Genomic DNA, 23,140 nt, shown 5'->3' with positions numbered 1-23,140 from the left:
ACAAATGCCTATAATAAACTGAAAAGTCTCTGGCAACTACCACCATTTGACAGTAAAGTGCAATCCACTGGAAGTAGAGTAGGAAACAAATGACATTCCCAGCAATACCGATTTTCGTTAGTCATTTTTTATTAAAAATTTCTACGGTTTAGTGAGGAAACCACATCCGTTGACCGAAAAAAAACCAAATAACACTTTATTAAATTAATTGGAAGTGCATAAATACAATTAAAGGTCAATTGAAAGAAAAATTTGAGCAGCGTAATAGCGAAATAAGCATATTGATTGCGTGAAAAGTGCAGCAGAAGGTCGAAACAAAATATAAAAATAAGAAGGGGAAAAACAACAAAAGGATAGTGAAAATCGATTGCAAAAGACTTGAACATTTAAACAAGTGTAGGAACGTTAATACGCAGTGCAAAAATTATTAATTAGTTTTTCATTTGAGCTGCCACATAGCCACTGGTGTGAAATGGGGATTTTTGGGCAATCAACACCGTTTGATGCGGATATTGGTGAGTTTTATTATATTTTACAGGTATTAATTTGCCTATATAATTGTAGGTATGTAATTTAAGCATACGTATGTAATTGACAAAGCTGTTATCACAAAGACTAAATGACCAGCATAAGGACGTTGACTGCTGCAAATGATTAGTCAGATCACAAGTGTGTGCTTTCTTTGTGTTTAGAATTTATATTAGGAGGTTAGTGTGGTGGCAGCCAGACAATAAAGAAACTTTAATATACGCTACCTTATTATGAAGTGACAGTGAACTAACAACAGAGTTCAATACACTCAATACGCAAGTCGCTTCTTAAGTTTAACTTAAGCTGTTTTTAAATGTTGAACACTTTTTAATGTTGCAGTTGAGTGAGTTTATAAACATTAGTTTATATCGCTGTCTAATTGCCGAAAATTAAATTCGATACGTGTATTTGTAAATTGCATTTCCTAAATGATGTGCTCATACAAAAGTATTTTTTTTATCACATATAAAATCTAATTGTGGTTATCGCTTTATTTTTATAAAATTTGATAAAACAATAAATAGTGAGTCATACGGCGCTAAGCACGAAACTTTTTACACACGATGGCTTCGCATATAAACAGATTTTAGATTTTGTTGTTGAAGTTGAAGTTGCTTGTACTTATTACACATTATTATATATGTATTAATATATTTATAATATATCTAAATACATTGTTAACGTACACAAAGCAGACGTAAAAAAAAATATATATGCGTTATTGGGATTACACTTGCAGTTAGCTCTACTTATCAGTTTAACGTTCTGTATTTGTATTGTCTTTTATTGTGCGCTTATCTCCAAAGCGAGGCTAGTTGAAAGATTTTTATAGCCCATAGATCGTCATCTGCAAAACTGCTTTTACGACATTTATTTATCTTTTTATTCTTTATTTGTTGCAGACAAAGCTACAAGCGAAACAAATACAAACGAGAACTGGTCGCTCATATTGGATGTGTGCGATAAGGTCTCATCCAATCCGCGCAGCGCCAAAGATTGTCTGAAGGCAATAATGAAACGTATGGGCCATGCTGATCCACATGTTGTAATGCAAGCGCTCACACTGTTAGATGCCTGTGTCAATAATTGTGGTAAACCATTTCATTTGGAAATCGCCTCACGTGAATTCGAAAATGAATTCAGGCGTCTGCTATCGAAGGCACAACCGAAAGTATCGCTGGTGAGTTGATTATAAATATTTAAAATAATAATAATCGTTAATTAAATCAATTTTTGTTTAACACAGAAAATGCGTCAGGTGCTTAAAAACTGGGCTGAGAGCGATTTTAAAAATGATCCTGAATTGAACTTGATACCATCGCTTTATATGAAATTGCGTCACGAAGGCTACGACTTCAGCAACATAAACGAAAAGCCGGCAAAGTCAGCAGCAAAATTAACCGCTTTGAAAGATCCTAATGTGGTGAGCAGCCAACAGGAGGAAGACGATATTGCCAAAGCGATAGAGCTATCGTTGAAGGAGACGAAGAATAGTCCCAAGTTGCAAAGTAGCAGCAATGCTGGTGCCGCCAGTGGCAGCACGACCGCTGCCTCGGCTTATGTATGGTTTTTATTTAATTTATATATATAATTTATATAAACTATTACATATTTCCACTTTTGCAGTCCTCTTTGTATCCCTCATTTTCGGGTTCTGGTTCATTGGCGAGCATTACATCCACTGGCGGTGCGTCGAATAATTCCACCAATTCACAGCCCGAACCACGTAAAGTACGCGCCTTATATGATTTCGAAGCAGCCGAAGAGAATGAGTTGACATTCTTCTCTGGTGAAATTATACATGTTGTAGATGATTCCGATCCGAATTGGTGGAAAGGCTATAATCAGCGTGGTGAAGGTCTTTTCCCATCAAATTTCGTAACTGCCGATTTGTCTGTCGATCCGGAACGTTTGGATATCAATCAACAGAATAAAACGAAAAAGAGCGTACAATTCGAGGATGATGCCAAAGCTTTGCAATTAAAGACTGAAGCTGCCGCCGCGGCAGTTGCTGAACAACGAATCGAAATCGATGAGGAGAAGATTGATCGTCTTTTGCATCTGTTGCACGAGGCAAATCCCGAGGATCCTTCGCAAGATAGCGAGGAAATGTTGCGTTTGGAACAGGAAGTACACCAGATGGGTCCACTAATTGATACCGAGCTGGAGCGTGTCGATCGCAAGCATGCACAACTCACGCAGCTCTCCAGCGATCTGGTGGACGCAATCAATCTCTATCATTCACTAATGCGCGACGATCGTATGGCAATGCCAGGCGGCCCACAGGCTGCTGGTTATTTAGGCGGTCTGCCACCCATGGCCGGTGCGTTGCCTGGTCTGGGTTATCAGGGTGTGCCGAATCCACAAATGCTATACGGTGCAGCTGGCTATCCGGGCAATGCAAATTTTCCGCCACACATGCAGCCAGGAGCACATATGCCAACACATAACTATGGCATGCAATCGCTGCCCTATGCAAACCCGGCACAGTTGCCCGGCAATGTGGCGCCAGTCACCACGCAAAACACGCTAAATCAGAATGCGGTGTCTACCGCGGCACCAGTACCAACGGCTGGTGCTTACTCTATACCACAGCAGTATCAAAATGGACATGTGAACGCGTCGCAGCTTAATGGCAACGTTGCTGGCAGTGTTGGCCTCAATTGTGCGTAAAAATTATTTATATTTGAAGTTGTTTTTATTTTATTAACAAATTTTTTACTTTTTCACCACAGCACTGCCTCCGTCTATGGCTTCACTACCCTATATGGGTGCTGCTCCACAGTTGCCGGCCACTTCTGCACCGCCAGCGTCCGAACAGCAACAAATGCCCCAATCAACTATGGCCGCCGCTAATAATTATAATACGGTTCCACAGTTGCAGCAGTTGAACAATATGCAGGCGTTGCAGTCATTGCCACACATGCCACAATATCCGAATGGCATAAACGATGGCGTCAATGGTAATTACTTTGCTTTAAACTTACTTTGATTTGACAGTCACAGCATGCCTCTTAATGTCTGAAGAAGCATAGCTACACAACGGGATCGTTATTTTACCTGTAAAGGAGCAAAACAATACGGAACCGTCTCCCATGTGTATCAAGAGCGCGCTCCTTCAATACGTCGACGACATAACACAATACGCCGCCCAGACTGCGGGCGCGGACAGCTGCAGACACGTCTTAAACGCCATACACAGCGGAGCCATTTACACCTTCCTTGCCAAAACTTAAAACTTACCGATCCGGGTCCATTCCGGTAACGTAGAACCGGCTGTTGTGGGAATTCTTTGCATGCACAACGAACCCAACTCATCTACCACCCCTTTCTCTTTGGTTCGACCTACACGTTTCCTGTGCCTCCCGTTAAATGACCTCGACGACAACTAGACTTATACTTTCCGTTCCAGCAGGGCTGGATAATCGTTGAAACAACAAGTGAATGACGTTCTTGGGGTCAAACCGACACCCATAGTAGACGATGAGCTCGAGTTGCGTGAAACCAGAGTGACACCTGCGCAACTTCGTTCTGTATACTGTAGCAAGTTAAACTCCCACTTATCCAGACTGAACCCCGACATACAATGCGTTCCCGCATGCTGCTAACACCTAACTCATCTAACACGCAGAAACAGCACCTTTCCTGGGCCTACTGTTAGATATCCTCGACTACAACTAGACTTAGACTTTCCGTTCCAGAAACGAACCCGACTCATCTCACATCCCCTGCCTTTTGGTCCATCTTGTCGTAACAGCATGTTTGTCGTGTCTACCGTTAGATGACGTCATCGCACACTCCCCGCCTTTTGGTCCGACCTTGGCAAAACAGCATGTTTTTCGGGTCTACCGTTAGATGACCTCGACGTCAAATAGACTTATACTTCCCGTTCCAGCAACGAACCCGACTCACCTGACACCCCTCTCCCTTTAGTCCGACTCTGTCGAAAGAGCACATTTCCTGCACCTAACGTTAGGTGATCTCGACGACAACAAGATTTATACCTTTCGTGCCAGCAGTCCTGGAGAATCGTTAAAACAAGATTACTTTGCTTTATTATAAATAAATATTTGTAATAATAATAATTTGTTTCTCTCTCTCCACAGCTATACCACCCGATCAGTTGCATCAACAGCCGCAATTTCCACACCACCTACAGCAACATCCACAACACTACGGCACGCTACCGTCGTCACAGCCACAACCACAAAATGCGTTTATGACATCACCACCCACAACTGCAACTGGCATGGCACCGCCGCCGCCCGGCATGTTACCCCCCACAGGCCATGGCATGCATAATCCCACAAATGGCGGTGATCAATTCAGTCAATTACAACAACAAATGGCTGCAATTTCACTGGCAGGCGGCATTAATCAGCCGGTAACACAGAATTTCCTTGTACAAAACGATCCGAAACATAACATTCCAATTTACCAGCAGCAACGGTAAGACGTTGGTCGGTTGATTAGGCAGCGACAATAACCGCGTCGTCATATAACTTTTCTACTCGTCCTCACTCACTATCTTTTTTGTTACAAACAATATACATACATACATACATATTATAACAACATCAACAGCAAGAGGCGCAGCTTGCAAGTGTTTGTCTTACGCAACCAATAAAGCGTTGTGCATTGCTTAGCAATGTGCCGCGTCGCTTTACAACAACAAACAACAAAATATGTATGTGTAAGCGCGTTTGCTATGTAATTATTCATATAAAATGAACATGAACATGTATTTTGATATTGTTATTATTATTCCTCTTTATGTCCGTATTATATATGCTCGTTGGTCGCAATGCAGAGGTGAATGCGTCGCATTTTAATTGCTACTATTAATGTTAAGTTGTTTTAAATAAATTGGACGAACGTATATTGTTTCCTAACTCGGTTACTTGTGCTGACGTACAAACGTCGACGAAGAAGTAGAAGAAGCAGAAGACAGTTGTGCATGCATACATACCTACATACTTGATGAGGAAGATGTGCGAAACTAAATTTTTTCGGCTGCGTTGTTTATGAAATGTGTTTGCGAAAGTTATGTATGTTTACCACACAACAACAAAAAAATAAAAATAAAATATACTATGATACTTTATATATATATATACACTTATGTATGTTTATGTAGAACAACATGTTTTGTTTGTGTATTGCTAGAAAAAAAGCAAAACAAAATGTCAAAGAATATTTGTATGAGCAAACAATATTATTTAAAAAATTATAACAGTACTATTATTACTTATATATAAGCGATTTACGATAAACACTAATGCAAAATGAAATACAGAATTATTAAAAAGAAATAAATTCTCGTTTTTTTCTGTAAATGTGACCACAAACAGCTTTTTGTGAATTGACCGCAAACGGCATATTTATACATAAATATGTATGTATGTTTATATATAGATATATGTTTTTCTTTATATGTATGGATTCAAATAACGGCTATATAATATCTGCATGTTCCCTAGCCATGTTGCTACGCACAAAGCTTGAAGCCGGTTATTGTTCAGTAGTGTTTTTATATAGTATAATTTCAGATTATTTTTAGGATGTGGTTTTCGATTAGTCGTTGTAGTTGTCGCGTAACTAAAGACTGAAAGGCATGCTTTTTTGGGACTCATGTTCATGGCAGAGCGTCTACCAACTACTTCTCAAAATTAAGTAAATTTCCTGAAAAAAGCAAAAAATACATCGGGTCTTTTTCGGTGTATTTGAGAGAATTTTTTGGAACCGAGAATTTCAATGAATAACAAAATCCGCATGGACTCGAATTTATATGGCTTATGTGTGTTAATTCCATTGAATTGCTTAATGTTTTCTGTTTATGCAACAACAATAACAACATAAATAACAAAATACTAAAATATTATACATACGTCATTCGTTGGTGTAGGTACATATATGAATACATGTTCGAATTTATCCGAGTTTTTTTCAGATGAAATTCCGTATCCACCTCAGTTACGTTAAACTGAAGAAAGTGGGTACGTCCCTACTGACGGTCGTTCCAACTTTTCATGTCTCCTCGCCTTTCTTATTTCTTTAACTCCAAGAGCCTAACACTCTCCCCTACTAAATCTACACCGACCACATTCACCAACTGGATGAAAGAGTCTCGACCTAAATATTTCTTTCGATGGCTTTAAAATTTCGACTGTGAACAACACCTTTTGGGTCTGCATCGAACACTTTCAGAGGTGGAGTGTTTTCGTCCATTCGTACAACATGACCTAGCCAGCGTAGCCGCTGTCTTTTTAATCGCTGAACTATATACTCCTTAACTGTCTCCTCGTAAATTGCGTCCTTGAGTTGCTTCACTAAACTAGAGTGATCCTCAAGTAATTTCGTTTCAAATACATTAGTATATTGGACTCCTACTTATCCAGACTGTACCCTGACATACCTAACATAAATATGTATGTCTCGCATGCAAAGAGTCCTAGCATGACATTAACCACCTCTTTGAATGTTCAATTAATCCCTTTCCCCTTGGTCCGACCTTGTCGAAACAGTTCGTTTCTTGGACCTCCCGTTAGATAAATTCAATGACAATTGATTTATACTTGCCTTTACAAGCAAGGTTAGCTAACCGTTTTGGCAACTAAGAATTGAAAATTTTGCTAAAAAATATATATGAGAAATCTGCAGAAGACTCGACTCGGAAGCGCTTATTTTATAACACCAGGACTGTTAAGTGGGTATAGGTAACAACAAGTAAACCTTTATCTCGAAAGCTCGAATTGGGAAGCCATAAAAATTTATACAAAAATAATTACAGTGAATAGATATCCAAAATCTCTACGGCGATCACCTCTGGCTATATATTTTAAAGGCTAATGAACCTTTCCAGTTAATAAGGCAGACAAAAAAAGCTTGACTCATCTCTTCTTGACGCTAGTTTATGCAGCAGACTACCGATTGAAAATTGAGACCGTAGACAACTTATCGTGTGGTTCATATCCAACATGATATATTGGCTTTGAGAAAATTGTCGATAATTGTTAGACATAGTAGTGATGCTGGTTAAGCGCAAACTGAGGGAGTTTTTGAGTCGTTTTATAACCAATATACGGAACGGACCCTGATTGTATTCCGGCCAAGAATAGTCAACTTGTCAGTATTCCTCAAAATTATTTGGGGAATGTGTTCTACCGACAACAACAACGACAGGAACAAAATAATAGTCAAAACAGTTGACTTCACCCGGCGATCATGCTCAAAAGAATTGGTAAGACTGTCCTATCGATCAAAAAAAAGTTGGTATCCATTTTCTGGGATCCTCAGGGTGTGATGTACAGAGTTCTCTCACAGGGTTCTACTACTCCGAATTATTGGCCGACAAATAGCTGAACAAATTTCCGTTTGACAAAAGCCATAGTGGAAGGCAACAAATTGCCTCATTCATACCGCTCGTAGTCACAACCAAATTGGTCAATTATAAAATAATAATCAATATTTTGCGCTTTTCTTTGTAGGCTGAGTACTTTTCGGACATAATGTCAAAAGAAGATAATGAAGGTAATTAGAAGATATTATTAAAAATTAGTGCGATTAAATTATGAAAACAGTCCACAATTTGACACGCAAAACTGTAATTATCTTATAAGTTCTTATATAAATATAAGTAAAACAATTTATGTACAAATACCAGACTGGCTTCGTAGGCTCTCAAGTCTTCAGACACAACCCACCTCTTAATAGCAGTTAAAAAAATACACAACATTTTACCGCCTTCCCAATTGCAGTTTTCACCAAATCGTTGGATTATCACTCTCTTTTTGTTATTATCAGGTTTTTTTATATTTTCATTTTTGGATATCAAAACCACGAAATCTGATTGCAGCGACACCACAACATGACAACCAAATCTTTGTCTTTATCTGCCGTCTAAATGGCAGCGAAGATGGCAAAACCATTCCTTATCCATCATAAATCCCTAATTCGGCGTTACCCGGGCATTGGCTGTCCGCCTCGCCGATTGTTGGGCGGTGAGTCGACGCGCCCTCCTGCCTTCAACGCGCCAGCGAGTGATCATTAATTTTGATGATTTTCGCGTTGGGCGCGCATGCAACTTCACGGACGGACGGACGGCAGGCAGTAAGCAGTAACCAGCAACAAACGGCATATGGGTGTTTTTGAATTTCATTTTTATGCTCTTTGTTGTTGTGTTTGTTTGTTGTTCGGTTATTTGTTGCAAATTTTTCCGCATGGCCATTGTTGGCGCGGATACCACCGCTTACAATAAAACCAAATGATGCGTGCGAAACAACAGCGGTAGTAACAAGTGCAACAACAACAACAACACACACGCCACATTGCGTGAAATACATTGAAAAAGCGAAAAAAAATTGGAGGGGGAAAAACGACAATGACATTATCAGCCAGAGGAAGGCAGAGAGGCTCAAATCACACAGTCGAAGTAGCGTCATCGTGGCTTTCATGTCAGTGTCACGTCCATTTCCATTTCCGCTGATATGGTTGGCCACATTTGCATGGTTATAAGGCGGCGGCAGCGGCGGCCTGCAGCATAACCATAACGGTGTTTGCTAGTGAAACACACATAAAAACAACAACAAAAGCAACTAAAACGCGTGTAAAACGCGAAAAGTGTTTGTGCATTCGAGAAGTTTTAGGGGAAATTGCGTGCGAAGCAGTTAAAAACGGCGTTGTTTCGAATTTGAATATTGCTGTGCAACAAAGAAAGACTTCGCTTTTGCAGTTGCGGTCTTGCCTCACTTTTTCTTTTTTTTGTTTTGGACAGTGGACTCTCTTTAACTGCAATTGGTTTTATTGCTAGGAACTGCTAATGGAAGTAGTTCTGTTTTCAAGAAACAGCTGTCTCTGTTACTCTTTGAATTCTTCGCTTCATAGCTCTAAAAGCAACTCTGCTTTGATTATATAACATTGTGTTTTCATTGGGTGTTACAGATGGAACATGCTTGAGCTCAAGGGAATCTCGTATTCCTATTAAGCTTTACCCTGAATCCAAATCTATCAAGAGATAGATAGATATATCCTCAGATCTCATTCCAATGAATTGGTTGACTGAATTGAGTCGTTAAGTAGCCAAAGAAATCTCAAAAAAATCGACATGGCAGAGATCGCATATAATAAATTCGAACAGGTTTGAAAGATCGCGTCTTGAAAGCTTGAAAGTGGATAATTCGCTTAAGCTGAATAAGTACTAAAAGTTAAAAGGCTGAAAAAGGTTGAGCACGGAGTTCTTAAATAAAACTAAAAAATAAATTCTTAAAATAGCGGTTCCATGGTATGCTCTTTTAAGAATTGTAGAGTAAATATGTCCAGTGACAATACTTGTTCGCCTCATTTCATTGGAGTTTACTGTAATATGCCCGATTTTATTAACAAACTATTTCTTTTATAGATATGAATACATATTCATATGCAATATTACTCATCAGTTAAAGTGAACTTTAATTTCATAAATTCTGTCATATAATTTTATGGCAACTATAACAAATGAGGTGTGTGAAGCGATAAACTTCTTTTGAAAACAGCAAAGTTATCAATTTAAAAATAATAAAAATTAGATATTGTGTGCGCAGTCAAGTTAACCCTTTTGTGTAAGCATTTAGTATAAATGACCTCAAGTTTGCGCAAACTTATAGAAAGACCGAGCTTTTTATATTCGATAAAGTTTTTGCTGGATTCAAAACTCGGGAAACGGTACTTGCGAACAATGACAAAGATAAAGTTCAAAATTAAACAGTTTATCTTCTGGGTTCGAAAGTTCAGACTTCGCAGAAAGAAACGAGTCTTAAAATATCGGTTCAGATTCAATGAAGCCATCATTATACAGCACAATTTATAAAAAAATTTCTAAGTGCCGAATTTTTGGAGGAAATCAACTATTTAACACGGAAATGTATGGTAATACGCTACTGTATTTTAGCGAAACTAAATGAATAATTAGTACGAGGGCTGCTATATATATTTCTGGCCTAGGCAACACTAAGTGTTGCCAGGTGCAATCTGACATTTCCATTGGAAAGTTTGACATTTTTTAGCATAACATCACTCAGAACGTTTTGTCATTTAATTGTGAATTGTTTTATTTACAGGGAATTAAAAAATTCATCTCGGCCAAAAATTAACTCGTGAACATTTTCGTGCGATCATTTTTCACAACTTTCGAGGTGGATTATCACGACAAGAGTGCATCGATGAACTAAAATCTTTGTATGGCTATGAAGCACCATCCTATAGCACTGTGAAAAACTGGTACAACGAATTCAATCGTGGCCGACGCTCGCTCAAAGACGAATTCCGTGAAGGTCGTCCAAAAACAGTCGTTGTGCCAGAAAACATCGATGCCGATTCAGATAGAGGCATGCCTATGCATTTCTCCCACCAGCATACATTCGATATTGCATGAACACCTGGCCGTAAAAAAGGTTTGTTCTCGTTGGATCCCGCACAATTTGACAATCGCTCCAAAAAAGGCTCAAAAAAGTGCTTCGAAACTTGGTTTGAGCGCATGCAAAAATGTATAAATCTTGATGGAGAATATTTTGAAAAACTATAAAACCATTTTCGTTGATAAATATTCCTATTTTCATTATTAGCCCTCGTACAATCTGAAGAAGGGAAATGACACGTAGTATTTATCGAACACACGCTTTTCAAATACATTTTTTCGGTATATTTGGATTTTAACATTCAATGAAACCATTTAGAACAATTAATAAAACTTCCGAACTCTCTCTTAGGTCGATGTGACTTTCTGTTCAAAAGGCCTTACTCTTCCACAATTTAGTAATTCACTTAGAAATCACCTAAAATGTATCTAGTTCTTTTAGGATTCAGACATGCTGCTTAGTATTTTAAATTTATTATTTTGTGAACTAGAGCTGCACCTTATGAGCTACATTTTTTAACTAAAACTTAAATCTAAAGAAGAATATAACTAGGGTGTATACTCGCTATTTGCTACATGACTTTGTACAAGTTCCCCAAATTTCTTATTTTCTCAATATCTTCTGTTGCACTAATAATAGCATCAAGCGACGAGCGCAGTGGCTGGTGTGAGATATGGAATTTGTTCACTCATGCCAAGCGCGAGTTCTCCGGTTGTGGATGAGCTGCTTGAATTAACTTGTACATAAAACGTGAGTGGTTCCCTTCCAAAGAAACGACACGAAAATAACCAATTTATGTAACCAACGATTAACCAATTTAAAAACGAAAAAATTAGTGGCCTTTTTAAGGGGCTATACCAATGTAACCCATTTTCGTGAATTTTTTTTTTTAAGTTCTTGATCGAATGTTTCGAAGTTTATTGGACATAATAAGGTATATTTTCAGCTATATTTTAATATTTTTTTTATAAATATTGAAAAATAACTTTATCAAAAAGTTTATTATAGTTGAAAATATTAGGTCTACAAATTTGCTTCCGCCGTTTTCCAATAGATGTCTCTAGGGTCAAGCACTGGTCGATTAAATCGATTTTATTTTTATATCGATCTTGGACATTTGTGTCAACATTAACCCAACAAAATATTTGTAGAGATCTGTTTGCATCCCAAACTTATTCTCAACTGTAAATGTCACATTTTGAGCCGAATTCTTGACATTTGCGTAAACGTTTGCTTTTCTTTTTTAATTCCAAGAAAAGTGCGGCATTTGTAGCATCGATATTTGTAACCGTTTTTTACGATAAATGCCTTACACTTACAAAAAAAAAAACGGCGGAATCAAAGTTGTAGATCTAATATTTCCTATACAATGACCTAAGATTTTTGAAAATTATCAAAAATTCACAAAAAATCGTAGTTCTGAAAAATTTTTTTTTATGTAAAAAAGTGGCAACATTTCTAATGCCAAATTGACAATTTTCAAAAAATCAAAAATATAGGTCATTGTATGGTAAATATATTTAAGAATACTCAGTTTAAATTTGACGCCGATTGGTCAATTTCTTGTCATTTCGACTATAGCGGCTTATACGTGCGAGCGGTCGCTCTTTAGAATGCTGCCATTCAAAAACTATTCAAGATACGACTTTAGCGCTTTAACAGATTGTTTTTGAAAGTATAAATTATCGAATAAGCAAAAAAAAATCGATTTTTTTAAAAGTCGCACTGGTATAGCCCCTTATATATGATATATAGGAAAAGATTTAGAACGTACTAATTCCAGCTTTACTATCCTCTCTTAATCTTCTCTACAAAGCTCTAAAGAGGAAGAAGAAATTGGCAATGATTTAGAGGCGGTTTCTACGGAAGTACCTTTAGGTGCTACTTTTGAAATACAGTGGAACTTCCATAATTCGAAGATCTCCATAACTTAAACTTTTGAATTGGCAATAGAAGTCAAATTCCATACAAATTTCGTTCCATAACTCAAACTTCCTTAACTCGCAGTTCTCCATAACTAGAACTCTTGAATTGACAATACTCGTTGAAGTCAACTTTCATACAAATCTCCTTCCATAAATCGAACTTTTCGACCAGGGCATAATACAAAATATATAACTTTACTATCGAGGCACAATCTGAAAAGAGTTCCTCTATATCGTATGGAGGAGAACAAAAAATATGAAATTAGTCTAATGGATTTCATAAATCATGTAACAAAAGCATGAGATACAGACGTCAAGTGCCAAGCAATAGCAAATTGCAAACAAATTTTATATTTTAATGAAAATTTCTATAACTCGAAGTTTTTTTGTGGATTATGGTGATTCGAGTTAGAGAAGTTCCACTGCGGTATTTTGCGGTCAACGTTCAAAAGTTGAAAAATTAGCAAATTACTTGTGAATCACTAAATATTTCTCTATAAGTTGTTCTTTTACGAATAGTCATTGGAATATTAGGTCTCACTCCGAAACATATAGTTACATAAAACGTTATTGGTTCCCTTTCATAGAAACGATACGGAATGCTTAGCTTGCCTGATACGGATATATTCGTCAGTCAACAGATTTTAAACACTTATTTTATTTTGTATTTTGAATACGAGCGACAATGAGATGAGAAAATGTAGCCAGCAAAAAAATGGACGAGCTCTAAAAATTCGAAACGTACTATGCTTTATTATTCTCTTTGGAAAGTTTCGTGGACTTCTAATTGTTACTTTTGAAATAATTGTAAATAATCAATAATGTTATCGACACAATGAAAATGTTATATGAATAATACATATTCTTCTACCTTCTTTCATAATGTTGTATATATATAAAAATTATACACATGAAACAAGTATTTCGATCTAGAGGTTATGGAACAGTGGTATTGTTGGCGGGTGGCAGAGTTAAACACGGATTTTAAGCGGTTTCGTATTATATTTAATTTCAGTTACAATTTTAGTTCAAATACAATATATACATTTACGCGCGCTAAAATAATTGTGCTTCTTGTAGTCGTATGTACCACTCCGCCAACGAATTAAAAAGGAATGAGACAACGCAAAAGGGCAAGCCAAAGGCGGACTCGAACATACTATGAATAGCGGGACATACATCTACAAGGTCGCGTTTTTGTGTACATTAACAATGTAATAGATCAGCAGTGCTGCATTTTAATGTAGATGTGTAATTTTTTGATATATTGACAAAGTTGCATTTTAGTAAATAAAATGCTTTGAATTTTAATTAGATAACTTATATAATTATTTTTTGTTGCGCGCCAACATTCCCCCCTCCGTGAACTTCATGCTACGACGTGGGGTTCACCCTTTAAGATCTAGGCGCGCAAGTTTTACTACTGGTCGTGTTATCAAGCCGCTGGAGGTTGCCACTACAGCGCTTCTTATCTGTCCGTCACTTCCTTTGATGACATCCAGCACTCTTCCTTTTGTCCAAGTGTTTCGTTTAGTATTTTCATCAACAATTATTACAATGTCTTTGGGAGCGATTGGTTCTGGTGCATTTTCGAACCATTTTGCGCGTCTTGTCAGCCCTGGCAAGTATTCGCGAATCCATCGCCTCCAAAATCGATCGGCCAACTCGCAGGACATACGAAATTGTTTATTCAGTAAAGAAGGATGATCCACATCGCGGCCGTTCTTTTCTCTTATACCGCTCGAATTTCCGAGAAGAAAATGATTAGGTGTTAAAGCCTCATTGTCATGCGACTCCAGCGGGACATAAGTGAGCGGACGCATGTTAATGATATTTTCGACGTCGGCTAATGTGGCTCTCAGTACTTCTTCTCTGAGACCGTCTTTTGGTAATATGTCCATTAATACTGATTTTATCGATCGGACCATACGCTCCCACGCTCCGCCCATATGCGGTGATGCTGGTGGTATGAAAGTCCACTCGATGTTGGGATATTTTTCCATCAGCGTATCAGATGATATCTTTTCAATTTCCTCAGCTAGTATACGACTAGCGCCTCTAAAATTAGTGCCATTATCCGACATGATTCGCCGTGGAACTCCCCGTCGCGATATAAACAATTTTAGAACTAAGAGAAACGAATCTGTCGATAGTGATGGTGATATCTCAATATGTACTGCACGTATAGTCATGCAGGTAAAAACAACTCCCCACCGCTTCTCATGTCTTCTGCCAACCGTCACGTCAAAGGGTCCAAAATAATCGACTCCAGTGTAAGCAAAGGGATGAGTGAATGCCGCCAGACGCTCCGCGGGTAACTTTCCCATCTCTGGTGGAGTCGGCGTGGCCCGCCGATTACGACATTGTTGACATTTCCGTGCTACAGCTCGTACCAAAGTTCGTAGACCACTTATACAAAATCGCTGCCTCATCTCATTCACCACTATCTCATTATGGTGGTGATGAAACTTGCGGTGGTAGAAGTCTGTAATCAGTTGAGTCACAGTGTTGTTGCGGGGAAGAATTATCGGTTGTTTAAGATCTGTTGTTACTCCTCTGGCTTCTTCGATCCGGCCCTTTACGCGCAGCAGCCCGAATTTGTCTATAAATGGAGAAAGTTTATAGATTGAGCTTTTCCGACTTACCAATTCTTGTCTTAGTTGATCGAATTCTGTGCCGTAGCATTCTTCTTGACATTTACGAAAAAGAAGAAGTTCAGCGCTTGTACAGGTATCATCGTGAAGAAATGTCTGAGTAATTGGGTTTCTTGCTGTAGTTTTCATAATTAAGCGAAGAAACCGAAGAATGCACATCTGTACAGAGCGAAGTTTTTCCCATTTACTAAATCGTTTAGGATCTGGTTGGGAATCATTGATTTTGTTTGGATCCATTGCCATGTGTTGTATTATTTCCGTTACAGTTTGTGGCTCTTTGAATCCGTAAGCTGGCCAGAGGGTTTCTGATAGGTTTAGAAACTCAGGCCCCGTGAACCATCTCTCTGAGTTATAAAATTCAAAATTGTTGTGCCACTTGGTGCCATCGTCAGCTACGTTGTCCTTCGTCGGCACATACCGCCACTCATTGATTTGCGAATCCTCTAAGATTTCACCAATGCGTACGGCTACGAACTGGTTAAACTTTCGGGCGTCTGACCTTATCCAATATAGTACGTCTTTCGAGTCACACCAAAAGATCCGACGGTTAACGCATATGGAGAGCTCCTGTCCAATAAACTTAGCTAGACGAAGTCCTAAAATAGCTGCCATCAGCTCAAGCCTCGGCACCGATAGTGGCTTCAACGGAGCAACTCGTGTCTTGGATGCAACGAGGCTGCAATTAACTTTGCCAGCCATAGTTGAACGTAGAAAGGCCACAGCTGCATATGCTGATATGCTAGCGTCAACGAAGATATGAAGTTGATTGTCGCTGCTGTGACTAGCCAAACTGTAGCATCGTGGAATTCGAACCTTGTCGATACAACGTAGCTTTCGCAGCCATTGCCACCATTCTAACCGTTCCTGTTTGTGTACAGGTTCATCCCAAGTTACGCCCGATCGCCATACATCTTGTAGTATCATCTTGCCCTTTACTACAATAAACCCCGGTTCGCGGAAGAGTCTTCTCGAATCGTAGAGCGTTCTTATCCTTTATGTAGTTTGCCAAAGATGGAGAACACGATGCACCAAACGTCATAACAGTCATAGCGAATACATCAGGACTAATATTAGTATCGCCGTTCCGCCAAAGAAACTGTTGTGCTACCTGGTCCTCTTTTCTCACCTTAATCTGGTGAAACATTTCGCGTATATCTCCACATATAGCCACAGGACGTTCACGAAATCTCAATAGAACACCCACCAATGATCGTAGGAGATCGGGGCCTTTCAGCAATACGTCGTTTAGACTAGTATCACGCACCTTAGCGGCTGCGTCCCATACGATCCTCAATTTGTTTTTGTTGATGTTCATAACTGTGAATATCGGAATGAACCATGATTTGCCTCCTTTCGATATCTCATCGACATTCAATTTTCTGACGTAACCCTTCTCGATGTAGTCATCTATTTTCCCAACTAGAAATTGTTTTAGCTCTGCGTTTCTTTCCATCTTCCTCTCCAGACATTGTAGACGGTTGTATGCCATTCGATATGAGTTGGGCAAGTCAATGTGGTTAAATTTCCACAGGAGGCCTGTTTCCCATTTCTTTAGACTGGCATCATATGAAACCGTTTTCTCCATAATTTCGTATGCACGCTCATCTGCTCTTGACCTAAGTGGTTTGAGGGTAGGAGTGATACCCACTGAGTCTATAGAGAAATAGGCTCGCACTAATTTGTCCATATCATTATATTTGGTGCAGGAGCAAACATGGAGCAAATTTTCGTCTGGTGGATAACAGGATTTGTCTTGACCGTATACTGACCATCCTATTTTGCAACGCGCAGCGATGAGTTCGTCACCTTCAGCTTGTCTCACCTCCACTGGCACACAAATTTTGGACATGCAGTTAGTGTATGGTAGAATCGGTAGTGATTTCAGGTGTTTGTGTTCATTTAGGGTGTCCATGCTTAGAGTCTGTTGCGGTAATTCGAGGTCGGTGATAGTGCGTATGTTGTGCATACGATAACGCTTAGAGTTTTTCTCTCTGGCGGATATTTCACAACTCAGAATTTTGGAGCTCATCTCTTGCTGTGTTATATCGCCTGTCCATCTCAAGCACAACTCCTCACCAGGACCGTCGAGACCTAGCTGCTCAGACAGCTTACTATCTATCAATGTGCATGACGCCCCTTCATCAATTAGAGCAAAGGTTTCCACTGTAGTTTTCGGGCCATACAGAATGACGGGAATATAACGGAAAATGGCTCTCTTAAACTCACGTTGATGAATCAATATTGTATTTACCCGACTAGTGCTTGTTGGTGCATTTTGACTATGTAGTAGTGGGTTGTGCCCCATACAACACCCATCTACTCCGCAAACTTGCTTGGATGTGCACCGTCTTACCATGTGGGTTTTAAAACATCGGATGCCAGCGTTCATTTCGACTCTTTGCTATAAAGTCAGGACAATCGGAAAGATCGTGTTGCTTGTCGCACAGAGGACAAGCTGTGGTATGATCAGTTACCTCATCACGCGTTTTTGCTATTTCACGCGCCTTCGGTATCTCGTCGTGTACGAGAATTCTCTGCCGGTTGCCCTTTCCTCCCACTCTTTCTTCTAAGACGGTGGGTTTTTCATTTAAAGGTGTTACTTGGCTTGCACACGATGCGAGCCCGAATAACCAATCATCAAAGGCCACAATATCCACGCGAGATGTAGATATTCGTCGACGACCCCAGTCTAACCTCATATCCCCTGGGAGTTTCCTCAACAACTCATTAATTAGCATAGGATCGTTAAGATAGTCACTAAGGCCTAACGCCTGCATTGTGGCTCTATAATTTTGCACAGCCAATGCAAGATCGATCAAGTTATTTAGTCGATCGGTTCTCACTGCTGGCATCTGTCTCAGTTTTTGTTGTAGTGTGTTATGAATAATGTCTGGTCGACCGAAAAGCATACGAAGGGTTTCGATGGCTAGATGAACTGTAGATGGCATCATCAGCATTCCCCGGACTGCTTCCAATGCAGCTCCTCGTAGTGACTTTTGTAGTCGAATTAAGTTTTCTTGTTCAGAAAACCCGCAGCGTTCCGTTGACTGCTCGTAGTTTGTTATAAACAGCGGCCACTCCTCTGGTCTTCCAGAGAACGTTGGTAGATCTTTGCTTATCGCCTGTCTTGTCGCTATATGTGATGGGCTCAAACTCGCATCAGTATTGTTCCGAACCTGTCTCCATGTACTGTCGTTGACGGGCGCATAACCTCCATGTGGTTGCCCGAAACAGTTGCGTGCAGGGACGAGTGGTGTATGTAGTGTGGCAGCACTGCACCCACCTGCTAGAGACGAGATAGGAGGTAGTTGTGCGGTTTGAAAGACCATGCCTCCATAAGTGGACGTATGAACGGAGCTCATCGGTGCGTGGTGGCTCTGACCGAACACGCAGGCAGATGGATGAGTCAACGATGAGCTTATTGGTACGTGTTGGCTCTGACCGAACACGCAGGCAGATGGATGAGCAAACGTTGAGTTCATCTGGGGTCCACCGATAATAGAGGCCATCTTGTCATAAGACCCAGAGTGGTTACGTCCGGTAGGTACGCTCGAATATGCATATGGCTGATTCATGGTCAAGCTCACCCCTCCGGACCCAAATGGTAGCGATGTATATGACGACGCTTGATATAGATCATGTGACTGATTTTGAACAGGTGCGAACACCGAAGTCGCAGCAGCAGTTGTGGAAAAAATAGGTGAAAAATTAATTTGCGTCGTATCAATATTTGATATACTTAATCTTGATGACTGTGTCCCAGTTAGAGCGTTACCCACATGTAGCTGTGATTCCATATAACTGTCATGTGCACCGGTAAATGGGGGCACGCTCCCATCAATAACGGCACCATCCAGATTCCGTAAGTCAGGCATAACGGGTCAGCAAATGGTACTCCGTACTCCACGAATAAGTATATGCTAATTAATTTGCCACTCCGCCAACGAATTAAAAAGGAATGAGACAACGCAAAAGGGCAAGCCAAAGGCGGACTCGAACATACTATGAATAGCGGGACATACATCTACAAGGTCGCGTTTTTGTGTACATTAACAATGTAATAGATCAGCAGCGCTGCATTTTAATGTAGATGTGCAATTTTTTGATATATTGACAAAGTTGCATTTTAGTAAATAAAATGCTTTGAATTTTAATTAGATAACTTATATAATTATTTTTTGTTGCGCGCCAACAGGTATTTTACCAATGACTCTGTGGTATTCCCAAATCGTATTTTTATACTCTTGCAACAAAAGTTGCTTAGAGAGTATTATAGTTTTGTTCAAATAACAGTTGTTTGTAAGTCGAGTTAGATATAGGGTTATATATATATTTATATATGATCCGGATGACGAGTGGAGTTGAAATCCGGATGTCTTAATGAAACTCGGTACATATATTCCCAGGCACCCTGAGGAGGTTGGTATTGGAAATGGGCGAAATCGGACCATTGCCACGCCAACAAAATGTCGAAAACCGAAAACCTATAATGTGTCATAACTAAGCCATAAATAAAGTTATGAAAGTAAAATTTGGTACAAAAGATCGTATTAGGGCAAATTTTTTTGAAGAGTGGGCGTAGCTCCGCCCCCAAATAGCTTTTTTGTATATATCTCGCAAACCAATAGAGCTATATAAACCAAACTTTCTGCAGTCGTTTTTTTTTAGCCATTTCCTTATACAGTCCAAAAATGAAAGAAATCGGATAATAACCACGCCCACCTCCCAAACAAAGCTTATGTTGAAAATTACTAAAAGTGGGTTAACTTACTAACGAAAAACGTCAGATATACTAAATTTTCCAAAAAAAAAAAGGAAAAAAAAGCTGAACTCAGATTTTTTTACAAAATGGAAAATGGGCGTGGCGTCGCCCACTTATGGGTCAAAAAAGATATCTCAGGAACTACTCGACTGATTTCAATGAAATTCAGTATATAATATTTTTTTGACATCCTGAAAAACGGGCGAAATCAGATCACAACCACGCCTAATTCCCATATAACTCAATTTTGAATTCCATCTGATTCCTTCACTTTATAATACATATATACATTAGGAACCAATGAAGATAGCGAAATAAAACTTTACACAAATACTGTATTTGAGCTGAGGTATCACTAGTGGAAAAATTGTCGAAATCGGGCTATAACTTTTCAATGCCTCGGATATCGAACATGAAAAACTCAGTGCCCCATGGTAAATTTTCACCAAAAATATCAGTAAATCTATGAGATATTTTAATATAATTCAGAGGACTTATTTCTTCTTAAAGTATGTCTTTGTTCCAAAAATTATTAAAATCGGGTCATAACTTCCCCTAGCTGCCATATATCTTATATTCGGATTATCTATTATTCGGATATGTACCGCATATATCGGTTAATATGTGAGATATCTTAGCAAAATTAAGTGAGCATATAGTCTTGGATAAAGTGCACTTTGGTGGTGAACATGAGTGAAATCGGTGCAGAAATTACCTGAGCCATCATATATTATATATGATGATTTTCGTTATTCTATTGGACTTTAAGTCGAATATATGGGTTATATTGTGTGTTATCTTAATTCAATTACATCAATAAATTGCGAGGGTATAAAATGTTCGGTTGCACCCGAACTTATCCCTTCCTTACTTGTTTTATATCTTTTGTAAGTCCAATACTTTTTCTCCAAATATCTCCTGAATAAAACACTATCATTTCCATTGCAGTAAATATAATAAGATTACGCTCCCTTCACATGAAAAATATATGTCAAGGCCTAAATTCCTACGTATTAGTGGTTTAAGTTGCAGAATAAAGACATAATTTGTAGCAAATGTTATGTAACACGGATAATGAATAGTGTGCGGTGGCTTTAACTTAAAATTACGAAGCTTATTTTATATAATTTCTGGCAGATTAACTACTTTGTTGCTATTTTTAAGGGATTAGTATGACATAAACAGGGATTAAATGGGCCACGCAAACTAGGCAGTGGTCACTGGCGCTTATAGTAGAATAAAAAAAGAACAAAACACAACAAATAAGGTATCTTTTCACCGAATTGCATGAAAATGAAAGGAACACTTTGTTGTTGTTTTCACTTTCATTATATTTATGTACTTCATAATTTTATTTACTCGCACTTAGTCCATTCATTCATGTCATTGTGTGCACCTTTTCAACAGCGTGAAGGCACGCAACATGAAATTACCATTTGCGGAAATATACTTTTAGGCGCAATCACATGCAAACTCGCTCGCATTACAAAAGTGAGTTAGCAAAGCATATTTATGTACCAATAGGCACACACATATTTGATTACAATTGCCCAACATGTTGTTGTTGTTGTCATTTCTCCCTTGACAGCAGCAGCCGCACCACCGTACCTTCGTTTTTACTCGCTCGGAAAAAGTTGATGTTGCCTAATGGTTGTTTCGCATTGTTTGTTGCCTTCATTGTCGCCATTGTCGCTACTGCTCCCCCTCCCCCGCTGCCTGTTGTAATGACAACGCTTTTGTTGTCATCTTCACCTTAATTAGATGTGAGCTGAATTTAATTAAATTGATGCCACTTCCGTGCATTTCCAGTGCAAATCATATTCGTTCAGCTCCGCATTCGACTGGCATCTATTGTGTTAGCTATTGAAGGAGCTGAGCTGAACTGCTGGCAGCTTGTTGCTCTTAAAAGTGTTTTTCTTTGTTTGTTATTATATAATATTTTTTTTTTCGGTTATGATTAGCATTGCCATTGCTATCATCATCATCACGGAAAGCTGGCGGTGAAAGCTTCAGAAATACTTTGGATTTGTTTATTGAAGAAAATTGCGTAGTGCAAAATGCAATAAAGGGCTACACGCTCGCCTACTTCTATGTAAAGGGTGATTTTTTAAGAGCTTGATAACTTTTTAAAAAAAAAAACGCATAAAATTTGCAAAATCTCATCGGTGCTTTATTTGAAACGTTAGATTGGTTCATGACATTTACTTTTTGAAGATAATTTCATTTAAATGTTGACCGCGGCTGCGTCTTAGGTGGTCCATTCGGAAAGTCCAATTTTGGGCAACTTTTTCGAGCATTTCGGCCGGAATAGCCCGAATTTCTTCGGAAATGTTGTCTTCCAAAGCTGGAATAGTTGCTGGCTTATTTCTGTAGACTTTAGACTTGACGTAGCCCCACAAAAAATAGTCTAAAGGCGTTAAATCGCATGATCTTGGTGGCCAACTTACGGGTCCATTTCTTGAGATGAATTGTTCTCCGAAGTTTTCCCTCAAAATGGCCATAGAATCGCGAGCTGTGTGGCATGTAGCGCCATCTTGTTGAAACCACATGTCAACCAAGTTCAGTTCTTCCATTTTTGGCAACAAAAAGTTTGTTAGCATCGAACGATAGCGATCGCCATTCACCGTAACGTTGCGTCCAACAGCATCTTTGAAAAAATACGGTCCAATGATTCCACCAGCGTACAAACCACACCAAACAGTGCATTTTTCGGGATGCATGGGCAGTTATTGAACGGCTTCTGGTTGCTCTTCACCCCAAATGCGGCAATTTTGCTTATTTACGTAGCCATTCAACCAGAAATGAGCCTCATCGCTGAACAAAATTTGTCGATAAAAAAGCGGATTTTCACATTTCGAACCGAACACTGATTTTGGT

At 39.1% G+C, this 23,140-nt stretch overlaps 1 protein-coding gene across 2 annotated transcripts; it reads left to right on the top strand.

The window, feature by feature from the left end:
* Positions 1 to 52: 52 nt before the first annotated feature.
* LOC105214827 (signal transducing adapter molecule 1) lies at positions 53 to 5,616 on the top strand. 2 transcript variants are annotated; one of them, XM_029042005.2, is made up of 7 exons: positions 53 to 515; positions 1,434 to 1,711; positions 1,778 to 2,092; positions 2,158 to 3,196; positions 3,267 to 3,494; positions 4,638 to 4,915; positions 4,976 to 5,616. In XM_029042005.2, exons 1-7 carry the CDS (start codon positions 473 to 475, stop codon positions 4,982 to 4,984), a joined length of 2,190 nt encoding a protein of 729 aa, XP_028897838.2. In that variant the 5' UTR covers positions 53 to 472; the 3' UTR covers positions 4,985 to 5,616. The 2 variants fall into 2 exon arrangements, with proteins under 2 accessions (XP_028897838.2, XP_011186788.2); XM_011188486.3 differs by having other exon boundaries at positions 54 to 515; positions 4,638 to 5,616.
* The last annotated feature ends 17,524 nt before the right edge of the window (positions 5,617 to 23,140 follow it).

Source organism: Zeugodacus cucurbitae, chromosome 3 (assembly GCF_028554725.1).
Source record: "Zeugodacus cucurbitae isolate PBARC_wt_2022May chromosome 3, idZeuCucr1.2, whole genome shotgun sequence".
Lineage (NCBI taxonomy): Eukaryota > Metazoa > Arthropoda > Insecta > Diptera > Tephritidae > Zeugodacus > Zeugodacus cucurbitae.
This window is presented reverse-complemented; position numbering and strand designations above follow the sequence as displayed.